An 11442-nucleotide genomic window follows, 5' to 3' on the forward strand; every position below is an offset into this window, starting at 1 on the left:
TGATTGTCTCCTGTTCCTTAAGTGCAAATGTGTGACAACAATGATTACAGTTTGCGGATCCATTCTTCTGTATAGACTCGTCCAGTGGCAGATATTTGCACAGATTAACAAAACTTGAGGGCTAAATTGTCAATAAACATTTTTTAAATCACAGGCCAGAACTTGAGACTATTCCAGCTTGCCATCACAGCACCCACTCTGGAGAGACATGGTACAGGAACTGCCAACCATCCCAGCTCTTAACGCTAGGTTACTTTTTCTCTCTAATACACTTTTGATCCTCTTCTGGACTCCAGCCCCTTCAGCAAATCTCTGTCATCTCTGTCTGTATGAACCCTATTGCAGTTGAAAAGGTCACAGCAACACTAAATGTACTTAAAGAGGAGGCTTTGATCTCCTGGTGGGCTGAACATCCTGTCAGCCTACCCATAAACACCTACAGGGGGACAATTCAAAGTGTCTTAGAGGAAGGGGGGGGTTAAAATGGGTCTTGTTGCTCCCCCCTTTTTTTACCCCCCCCCCCAACAGTCAATACAAGTAAAGAATAAGGATGAGGGAGGGGAGGGAGATGTGGTGACTATTCTACCTCTGATGTGACTCTCTGGACAATGGAAGGAGGGGTTGACACCTTGCTCTGGGTTGTTGAAGGTAATGGTCTGTGACCTCCCCAGTCTTGAGGGGACTCAGGGAGACAAGGGGGAAGTTGCTGGAAAGGAGACCGCCGTGAACTCCCTCAAACTTGTCGTTGTTGGAATTGATCCTGCCAAGAACCACAGCAACCCTCAAACTGTCCCTTACATTGACCCCAACCTACCCCTCCCAACACATACACACACACAGACACACACACAGACACACACACAGACACACACACCCCTTCATGACCCAATCTGCCTGGCTGTGGAATGGAGACATTATTGTTGTTTTTTATTACTTACACTACACTGCTATTTCTCACCCACGTATGACCACGGAAAATCCTAGTCATGGTGTTCAGGCTTTGTATTGTTGTAAAGAGGGCGTGAACTGGAATAGAGAAATTCCTTTTTGAGTGGGGTAAATAGTTTGGACTGATTCATCTGAACAGGATGGTAGTGTTTAAGAAAGGGTGGCCAGGCCACAGAAAGAGAGAGAGAGAGAGAGAGAGAGAGAGAGAGAGAGAGAGAGAGAGAGAGAGAGAAAGAGAGAGAGAGAAAGAGAGAACAAGGGAGAGAGAGAACGAGGGAGAGAGAACGAGGGAGAAGGGCGGGGGTTTGAGAGAGGGAGACTCTTCACAGTGAATGGGATTCACCAAATTGGAAAAAAAAAAGAAAAAAAAGCAACATTGCTAGATAAATAATACTCAGATGGAATGGGATGGAGAGGAAAGGGGGGATGTCTCTGCAGACTGTCTCGACGGTTTCTGAAACAGGCTTTGAAGTGCCACCCCTATTGTGTCTCGGAGATCTGCCCATTTGTTTTTCTCTGAAGTTACCAGGCCCCATGTGGTGCATTCTGCAGCCTTTACAAGGTGTTGTAATTCACCGAATGTTTTTTTTATAATCCTGTGAATTGGTGAGATCAAATATGGGCATCGTGGACGGCTCAGTCTTTTTAATCATTTCATTTAAACAGGGATTTGGCATTCTTGAAGAAAGCTAACAAATATACACAGGCAACAGCTGATGGTGTTCCGTTAACAGTCTTGAGTGGACCGCTAATCTGTTCATTTCTTGTCAACAAAATATTTTTTAATAACAATTGAACTCAACTACCTGTACGTTGATAGGCTATTTATCTGTTACGGTAGTATTTTCATCTATTCTATGAACAACAAACAAGAAGTTAAATTTGAACAAATGATTTTACATATCGATTAGTTTATGTCAATGAACCAAGTTTCAATTCATTTGCTATTTTCTAATTAAAATATCGCTCCAATATGCTTATTACCAAACTGTCCTAGCCAATCAAACAGCGAGGTACTGGGCTCCAGAGGTGGGAAGAATCAGAACGCGGAGGGGGGACTTCAAGCCCTAGAAAGACTTGGATCCGAAGTTTGCTCATCTATCTTAGTGGTACTTCAGACGGAACGTACGAACACAGGGATTTTAGAGAAACAAGTACTGTCTTAATCAGATCACAATTTACAGATGTGTAAGGCAGATCTTGTTTTCAATGTTTTCTTGCGTAAGCATGTAGACTACGTTAATTCGTTGCGAGGTTTTCTTGGACAAGCTGTCATCCGTAACGTTTATCAGCGGACTAGTAGCTTTTATTAACTTTTTTTCTGTCGAGTATTTATGTTGCTGAAGTGAGGCCGTTTTGTGTAGCAACATCATTCGTTTTTTTGATACATTTTACCCATCTGGATCCGTCAGTGGCCGACGCCTGGAAGGGAGACTTTTCTGAAGAACTGAAGTATGACTGTGTTATGGGTCTGCACACTTTTTCTTCTGGCAAAGGTAAGTCTTTTCCGTGGTGGAAACCTCTGTAGTCAAATGATTCTGCTCATGGCAATATTATCACGCTAAACTACACCAATGTTAACTTACTAGGCCAAATCAAGCGTAGTAGATAGCTATTACACTAATTTTATATTTTCTGACTTCATCCCACAACAAAGATTAATGTCAGAAATGTTTTCTACAGAATTTCCAAAAGGATGTATTTTGGCCAACCAGTTCAGAACGTTGCAAAATGTATCATATTAACTCAACGTGTAAAATATTTGTGAAGTAGGCCTAGGTAAATGCGATACAAATTGCATATAACATAGGTCTTTGTACTCGAAATCTAACCACTGAATTACTGAATTATAAAACATTTTCTCATAATTATACTTTTATTAAAGAAGGCAATTGAGAATTAACTCATAAACAGTCGTGCCTCCCCCAAGAGGCCAAAGGAGCATACAACATAACCTATAAACTTAAAAGCAAACAAAAAAAACTGTTACCCAAAAATGTATTCACTGCAGATTTAAAAGTGTGATAAACTATCAGTAACTGTGTTATAATCGTGGCCCCACAGTTCCAGACAGCAGTTTGACTCTCATGTGCCTCAGGCTAAACCCCAGGACTAGGGAACACATGTCTTGTCATGTTCCTCAGAGCCAAACTCTTTCTCCCACATCAAAGCACTGTGATAAAATGTGTGTATAAAATAGCCTAATCCTGGCTATTTATCATTTTGTAACAGAGAGATTCGATCTGTTTACACCACGCTCTTAAGGGTATTAAGAGTATGTTGCCAACAATTGAATGATATCCAACCTGTTTTGTTTGTCAAGACTATTAATACAACACAGCCAGTTTAAGGAAATGGTCTCTTTTTCTTCAAACAGTGAGTTCTTGTGTGAGATTTATATGGCCCAAAATTCTGAATGTTTATTGGTACCCCTTTGTCCTACTAGTAATGCTATTCATGGTGGCTCAATGCTTTAGTAATGCCCTGGGTATGTTTCTATATAATGACTGAGACATTTTCTTTGGCAATTGTTGTATAATTTTAGCGTAGGTTTTGAGTATTGCCATGTTCTGGAAATCCGGCACAAAACAATTATAATTTTCTTCGGTCTGATGACAGAAAATTGAAAGATTTTTAGAACTCAGTAAGGGGAATTTCCATTCAGCTGCTAAGCAGATTTCTTGTGGAAGAGATTGGTTCCTTGTGAACACAGCTCTGAGGCAGTAGGTCAGCTCCTCTCTCCAGTCATACAGACAAGAGATGCATGCATGCTCAACATGACAGAGAAAAATACATCTGTGGTTGTCCAGATTCAAAAATATATAATCTGTGCCTCATACTAACTCACATGGGGGGGAAATGGTTTTATTTTTAATCAATGCAAAGTAAATACATAATCCTAACATGAATAAGTAACATCAACTGTTCATTTCTTGTAGAGGATGACCAGCCTAGAGCAGAAAATGACAATCATTGGTGCAAGAGGAAAATGCAGTTCAGTTACTGCAGTTAATCAGACAGGCAGGTCAGCTACAGCAGTCAGTCAGACAGACAGAAAGCTTCCTGGCTGTTTTATGCATGCCCCCTCTTCCTCCTCCCTCCCCCTGCTGAAGGTGGTGGTGGTGGTGACGCCCCTGCTGTTGCTGCTGCTGCAGCCCGGGTGTGAGGGCCAGGGGTCAGTGTCAGCCTGGAGAGAGAGCCCCTGGCTCCTGGGGCTTCGGGCCTTTTATCTGCTCATCACTCAGGCTAGATTTACGTGGAAACTCCAGGCTGCTGCAGCCAGAGCCCATACATCACGGCTAAAGTGATCTCCCTTCAAAAAGACCCAGGAGCGGCTTTGGCGGTAGTGAGGTAGAGGGCCAGGCAGTAGTGTGTGTGTAGGTGTGTGTGTATGTATGTGTGTGTTGACAGAGTGAATATGACAGCCGTGGCGTTTACTGCCCTCTTGAAAGGAGCTCTGCACGGTGGTCCTCGCTCACTTGGGAATCCCTGTAAATTACAACTTCTTACCCAAGTGGAGAAAGCAATCACAGCCCCCCCCCCTCTCTCTCTCTCTCTCTCTCTCTCTCTCTCTCTCTCTCTCTCCAAACCTCTTTCCTCTCCCATTTCACTCTCTGACTCCATGACCCCTCAGAGAGACAGATGAGATCTGAGTTTGTGCCGTCCACAGTAAAGGTATTCTAGTTCATAAGGTGCTACAATTATAACCATGTATTGAGCTACCAAATCACAGTGATACACAGCTATACACACAGTTTATTTACTGAATCCAGTTGCCCGATAGCCTGGCCTGGTTTGAACTCCAAGCGGCTTATCAACAGCCACAGACAAATGTCTCTGGACGCAACCAGATACATTTGAAACTGTATCTTGGTTGTTAACAAAAATGCCTCAACAGCACTCTTCTGTACAGTCATCTTATTTAACCCACGTCACATCAGATAAACGGTTGTGATTGGCCCGGCCTTCTCCATGCCGGAGGGAAATGTGTTTGAATGGGAGGGTGGCCAGACCCATCTGCTTGAGCAAATAAACCATGAGCTCACAGATTCATCTGGTTCCCAAGCTAGTCATCAGAACATCATCGTCATGATAAAGTGGGACCTAAATTTGGCTGAGCAACAGTGCCTCACTCATTTTTGTTGAAGTATTTTGAAGTTGTTTGTGTGTTCTGTCTTTTTGTAGGTAGAAACTGAAACCCATCACCCACGTCACAAGTAGGTGTTTGTGTCAGGTATAGGCTGGAGCTCTTCTAGGCACTCCTGACTGTATTCATTAAACTCTGTCAAGCACGGGGCTCTCCACTCGCAGTAGAGCATGAAGGAAATATTTCACTCTATATTAGGGAACTAGGGGAGGAAATACCAGGGCCTGTTCAGAGCCCTGCTCTTTCTCTAAAATGTCTGCCTGCAGAACCAGGGCAGTTGAGAGACAGCAGAGAGAACAGCAACAGGGAGTCGCCACCCAAAAAAACTGCCGCCACGCTGCCACCAAATATTTATCTGTCAGAGTCCAGAGAACTTTGAGGCTGGAGAATGTTTGCTGAGTAGATCCTTCTGTCGTACAGAGGACATGGCCTGGGTACCTATACAAGACAAGGCCTTAGTTTTGGTTCTGGTTGTGTCCCAGCCTGTGATCTGTTCCAGCTTATCCCCTTTCAAGATAGCCATATATTTCAGATCTTTCGCTACTTTCAGAAGTAAAGCTGATAGTTGTTTTTGGAGCGAAACGTGCTTCTGCTTCCCTTTCTAGTATTAACACGGTGGAAATATTTGTGTTCTGTGAGAGTAGGTATGGCATGATGGGGTGTGTGTGGATGTGTGCAAGCATGTATGTGTGAATGTGAGTGTGCACGCAAGTGTGTGCTTGAGTGTGTGTGGATGTGTGTGTGAGAGAGCGTGTTTGTGTGATGGGTTTTGGTTAGAGGCTGCACAGGTTGACACATGCTGCCACTGTTTCCAAGCAGACCTCAGAGAGAGAGAAAGAGACATCACAGATCAGGGGATGTTTAGCTGTTACTTCTCTCCTATGCAGGAGGTTGGTTGTTAGACATCTGTTTGCTCTTGTCAGCCCCCAGGGCCAGTGGGCCAATCTTTCCTAAACGTGTACATGTTTAAGATGCCGTTGTTGAGGGCCTGGGGGGTGGTTGGGGGTGTAGTATTGACCTCCATAGACACACACCTGCAGGGCTTGGGGGTGACATCAAAGGGCCCCTCTCACCCAAACAGACTCTCACATGCTGGGCAGTTCGGGTTAACTGACACCCCCCTCCCCAGAGGCTGCAACTATCTCCCCCCGCAACACACGTGCACTCACTAACACACACACATGCACATACACACCCCACAGTGTCAATCACACTCATATGGAATTTACCAGTGTGGGAGGGAGGAAGCCCTTTTTTTTACTCCTTCCTTCCTCCTCTCCTTTGCAAGTGTTTTCCCTTGCCCTTTTATGTCTTATTCTTTCCATTGGTCTAAAGCCTTCTGATTAAAGCCAGCCACTCCTGCTAGGCTCTGTCTGTGGTGCTCAAGCCCTAAGGAATGTCTACTGGATCCCTGCTGTCTGCTGCTGACTCGGGCCCCTCCAGCCTCTGCCTCACCCACAGCAGATAAGGACCCTAGAGGACTCAGAAAACAGAAAATCGAGGCAGATAAAACCGATTAAAAGGCAATTTTTCGATACACCCACACTTCCAAGGTTTTTCCAATGGCGAGGGACGTGTGTGTGTGTGTGTGCGTGTAACCGGTTTCCCTGCCACATGTGGAACATTGAGGTCTTGTTATTGGGCATTCAGAGGAACAGGGCTGGACTGACTGAAAGTGATACCAGAGATTGTGCTTGATGATAGTGGGTTGGAACTTCAAACACTTACTATACTCCTTTCCCTCAGAAAGTGCAGAATCATCTAACCTAACCTGTAACTAACAAAGCTGTATAAAAAATTGTACAAGAATCTTTTGGTAATGTGTAAAAAAGTCAAATACTCCCCTCCTCACTCCCACTAATGGCACAGATCTTATCTCCTCATCTCCAGACCATGTTGCAGCCATATGGTTTATAACTACAGCCCAGGAGGTTCTCTTTAACATGTGAACCATGTGGCTGTTGTTGCAGGCTGGCCTGGGTGAGGCCTGTGCCAGTGGGAGGTTCACCCGAACAGGGGAGTGCTGCAGCCTGTGCCCCCCTGGTTCCGGGATGGTGGAGGAGTGTGGGAAACAGGACACCAAGTGCCAGCCTTGCCCTGAAGGTGAGGCCTGTCATACAGGGTCCGACTCCACAATGTCACACCTCCTTATCTCTATTCCTTTCTGCTCCCTTTCAAGACTGCCTGTTCTGTGGGATATGTGCGTGTAAAATCGTGTGAAATGTTATCAGGGATCGAGCCGAGAGACATAGACCGATGTGGGTTGAATCATCTGAGTTCCACCCCACTCACCCAGTTGTGGTCTGTCACCAGGAACGTTCTCCTTGTCCGATGACCTGTCTCCATGCCAACCCTGCGCCCGCTGTCCCGCCGGCATCCACATGCTGGCCGCCTGCTCCGCTAGCCAGGACACGCACTGTGAGTGCGGCGAGGGCTTCTTCCTGTGGCGTGGCAGCACCTTCGAGGGCCTGTGTGCCCCCTGCTCCACGTGTGAGCGCGGCCAGGGGGTGACAAGGGAGTGTGGTGTCAAGGGGAACACAGAGTGCCAACTTTGCGGCCCCGGAACTTTCTCAGAGGAGCAGAGTACAACAAAGCCCTGCCACCCGTGTCTCCGATGCTCCGACAGCGAGGTGGAGATCCGAGCCTGCCAGCGCAACTCCGACACTATCTGCATGGGTAAGTCAGAGAGAGAGAGAGGCTGGAGGAGAAGGGTGGCAGAGAAGGGTTGTGGGGTTTTTAGAAAAGGCTTTAGAGAGAAAGTAGCAGAGACATGCTCAGATGATAAGAGAGATGGAGAAGCAGAAGAGAAGGGGAGAGGCCTAGAAAGAGTGAGGGACTGGACATATGGCCAACACCTGCAACCGCCCTTCATCTGAACACTCGGCAACACTCCTAGCCTGGAAACATGAGTCCACAGAAAAAAACACTTAAGTGCTGCAATCAAATTAGTTATTTGGTTATAGGCTAACTACCCCTAAAGCCCTGGGGCCAGGTCCAGGGTTAGGACCAGGGCTTGGGCCGGGGTTAGGGCTGGGGTTGAGGGTTTGCGCTAAGGCTGGGGCTGGGGCTGTGGTCAGGATGGAAGCTAAGGCTGGGGTTGAGGCTGGAGCCGGGGGAGCTTGGTGACCCTTACAGCATGCTAGACGGCTGTGTTCCAAATGGCCCTGCTCTCTCACCAGGAGTCTGGTCATCTGTACACATACAGGGAGTCCAGGGTGTGACCCCACGACCCCACAGAGGTCAGCGCAGTCCCAGAGAGATCTTAAAATAGGTAGGGTGTAACCAGAGGGGGCCAAAGGGCTGGAGCCTGGACCCATTTCTTAACCCCAGGAGGCCTGACAGAGGTCACCTTCACACCAGGCTCACACTCTTCTCTTGAAACACATTTGCCTCTGATGACATACGTTTCGTGGACATTACAAGACATCATTAGCCTGTGATCGGTATGGACTGTTCCTAAACCAGCCTCGCTGCCTCCCTCCAGATAAGAAGCTTCACATCCGTGATAAGACCCGTTGGACAGGCGAGGAGGGCAACGAGGAGGTGGAGGGGTCCAGCTCGGCCCCCGGGTTCACCCACCAGGATGGGGCTGGTGGTAGCAGCAACATCCTGGCCTACGTGTCAGTCCTGGCTGCTGTGGTCCTGGGCCTGCTGCTCTACGTGGCTTACAAGTGGTGAGTTTCACTGCACACCCAACCAGGACACCAAACCATAAAACAAGTGACAATGATGTTGGTCCTTACTGTGTCATCCTAACTTGATTTGTGGGAAGCCATACAAGACAGTTTGTTGGCATTGTGATCTGAATGTTAGCTGGTAGATTAGAAGACTGCATAGCATGCAAAAAAACAGACTTTTTTTTGGTCCACATATTTCCATAAAGGTTTTATGTGTTGTTGTTGGAGTATTGTTATTGGGGTTGTTAAAGTGTGCGTGTTTGTGCGTGTTTGTGCGTGTGTGTTCTCCTCAGCTGGACATCATGTAAGCAGAAGCAGGCTCTGGGGAAGGCCCGTGCTGCAGAGCTGGGAGCAGCTCCAGAAGGAGAGAAGGTAGAGAAGCTCCACAGCGACAGCGGAGTCTTCTTGGACTCACACAGCCTGCAGGACAGCCAGCCCAGCAAAGGTAAGAAGCACAACTTCACCTCAACCCTCGAAACTACAATACTAACTCTGCTCTGTGTAGTCACGACTGGGCCCTCTGTATCCAGTGAAGTTGAGAAGTAAAGTTATGAAGTTGGTACACATTAATAGCACATTTGCTAAAAATACATGGTGCTTAAAATGAGGGCCCAGGGTGTATGGTGATGAGGGTATACATGAACAGAGAAATGGGTAAACTCCATGTATCTCCACATACCCTCGCCCCAGCTACTGACTAGGACACTTGTGCTTTACGATGCATAGGGTTAAAGGTATAAAGGTTAAAGGGTATAAAGAAGCCACGTTTTAATTGTTCATCTTCTCATAAGTAACTACTGCAGTTCGGATAGTGGCTAACCTCTGTGTCTGCCTCTCCGTCCATCTGCCCCCCGCCCCACCCCCCTCTCCGACCCCCCGCGGCTGTAGGAAGCAAGCGAGACAGCAAGCAGGACAGCCGTCTGTACATCAACCTGCCCCCCCACAGGCAGGAGGAGGTGGAGCGCCTGCTGCAGGAGGGAGGGGGTCGGGGCTGGAGGCAGCTGGGGGCCGTGCTGGGCTACGAGGCCGAGCAGCTGGACCTGTTTGGCCGCGGTGAGGCCCCTGTCCACACGCTGCTGTCCAACTGGGCCCAGCAGGAGGGCTCCACCCTGGGCCTGCTGTGCTCGGCACTGGGCCGCATCGAGAGGCCCGAAGTGGCGTCCGCCCTCACCTGCCCCTCGCAGGGCGTTTCCGTGGTGTAAGAGCCTCACCCACCTGCTCTGGCTCAGCCACTCACAGGAGACTTATAGACACGAGAGGGGATTTACTTTGGTGGGTGGTGAGGAGGGGGGGGGCTGACAACCCGTCACCATCTGGAGGTGACCAGGAACGAGGTGCTGTGAAGGTGCAGGTCTCAGGGACTCTAACATTAAAAAGGAGGCTAGTTCCTGTTTTTTTTCACCCGTCATTCTTCTGATTGCCTCCTTCGCCATCTGTTTGAGAGCTGCAGCTATTTATTTGCACCAGTGCCTTGAGTCTAGTAAAATAGATGTACTGATACACAAGATGGAACATTAAATAAGGCCATGCTTTGTATTCTTAGGTATTGAACTCAGGTGTGTTCTATTTAGGTCTAGACATTAAATGGTGATGCGACAGTACCATAATGGGATAGGCTTATATAGAACATACAACAGGGTTGTGAAGACATCTGACTCATTTGTGCATCATCAACACTGGCAGCATCCAAGACAGCATCTGGCAAATCCCATGTCTGCATCCCAGCACTGTGTCTCTGTCGGGTTAGAACATGAATCTGAATCTGGAGGTAGAGGTCTGACTGGGGGAAAAGTTTTTTTCTATAAGAGACTGAAGTTCACAATGAAGCTCACTGCTGTGTCCAGTCGTCATCAGGCTTGAATTGGGTTGTGATGTGAGTGTCTCATCATTGAAGCCAGATAAAGAGGACTGGGCTGAAGGACTGAAAAATCATCCTCTTATTCGATATAGTGTATAGCCATGCTATGATAATCTTCCCATATTATTGTGTAACAATCAATCACTTATTTCGTTTTTCATCCGTATACTTCTTGTCTTTGTGTTTTTGTAAAAATTTTATTTCGTGTAATAAATAGTTTCTAATACTGTGTATGAATGAGATAGTTCTTGTTGAGCTTGATGCGTGTTGTGACAAGAATACTGGAAACAGTCCTACCTGAGCAGTAAAGCAGGCGTCAGCCTGTTGTACTGGCTGATCTATGTTTATCTCCATCTTTGTACTGACTTAAAGAGGGATCTGAGTGTGGCATGCAAAACAAGTTATCTTGTTTACAAGGTGTAAAAGAATAATGTTTTTTATAGAACATGGTCTAGATTCATTGTGTTTACTTTGTAAGCTGGGTTCCAGTACACCAATCAGGTCAAGTTCTATACTATGAAATGTTTTGATTGAATAGGCTTCTTAGTCCCAAACTACGCGACATTCCTTGTACATCAGCCCTATCTGTACTTAGCCCTACTGTGTATTATATTATCTATATTCTATGTCTACGTACATGAAAGATACCCTTCATGTGGAAAACTGTGAGCCTGTCCAGAGGGGCTTTTGACTCTCGCAGAGCAGTAGCATTCTTTTTATGGGGAAGGAGGGGATTAGATCTTGAGTAAGTGATTGATCTGGGCCTGGAGAACAACATAGCAGTTCTCTCTCCTCTTGACAGATTGCTCGGT

General features: G+C 46.7%; 1 protein-coding gene across 1 annotated transcript; it reads left to right on the plus strand.

The window, feature by feature from the left end:
- Positions 1–1954: 1954 nt before the first annotated feature.
- nradd (neurotrophin receptor associated death domain) lies at positions 1955–10861 on the plus strand. Its single transcript, XM_047035846.1, has 6 exons — positions 1955–2444; positions 7066–7198; positions 7409–7771; positions 8580–8769; positions 9066–9217; positions 9661–10861. Exons 1-6 carry the CDS (start codon positions 2403–2405, stop codon positions 9972–9974), a joined length of 1194 nt encoding a protein of 397 aa, XP_046891802.1. The 5' UTR covers positions 1955–2402; the 3' UTR covers positions 9975–10861.
- The last annotated feature ends 581 nt before the right edge of the window (positions 10862–11442 follow it).

The sequence above is a fragment of the Hypomesus transpacificus genome, chromosome 2 (genome assembly GCF_021917145.1).
Source record: "Hypomesus transpacificus isolate Combined female chromosome 2, fHypTra1, whole genome shotgun sequence".
NCBI classification, from domain to species: Eukaryota; Metazoa; Chordata; class Actinopteri; order Osmeriformes; family Osmeridae; genus Hypomesus; species Hypomesus transpacificus.

Bases quoted from the DNA above. Each gene is read 5' to 3' on its own strand.
- nradd (XM_047035846.1), top strand. From the start codon at position 2,403: ATGACTGTGTTATGGGTCTGCACACTTTTTCTTCTGGCAAAG. The intron at 2,445-7,065 runs GTAAGTCTTTTC...CTGTTGTTGCAG, and splicing joins CACTTTTTCTTCTGGCAAAG to GCTGGCCTGGGTGAGGCCTG. The intron at 8,770-9,065 runs GTGAGTTTCACT...TGTTCTCCTCAG, and splicing joins CTCTACGTGGCTTACAAGTG to CTGGACATCATGTAAGCAGA.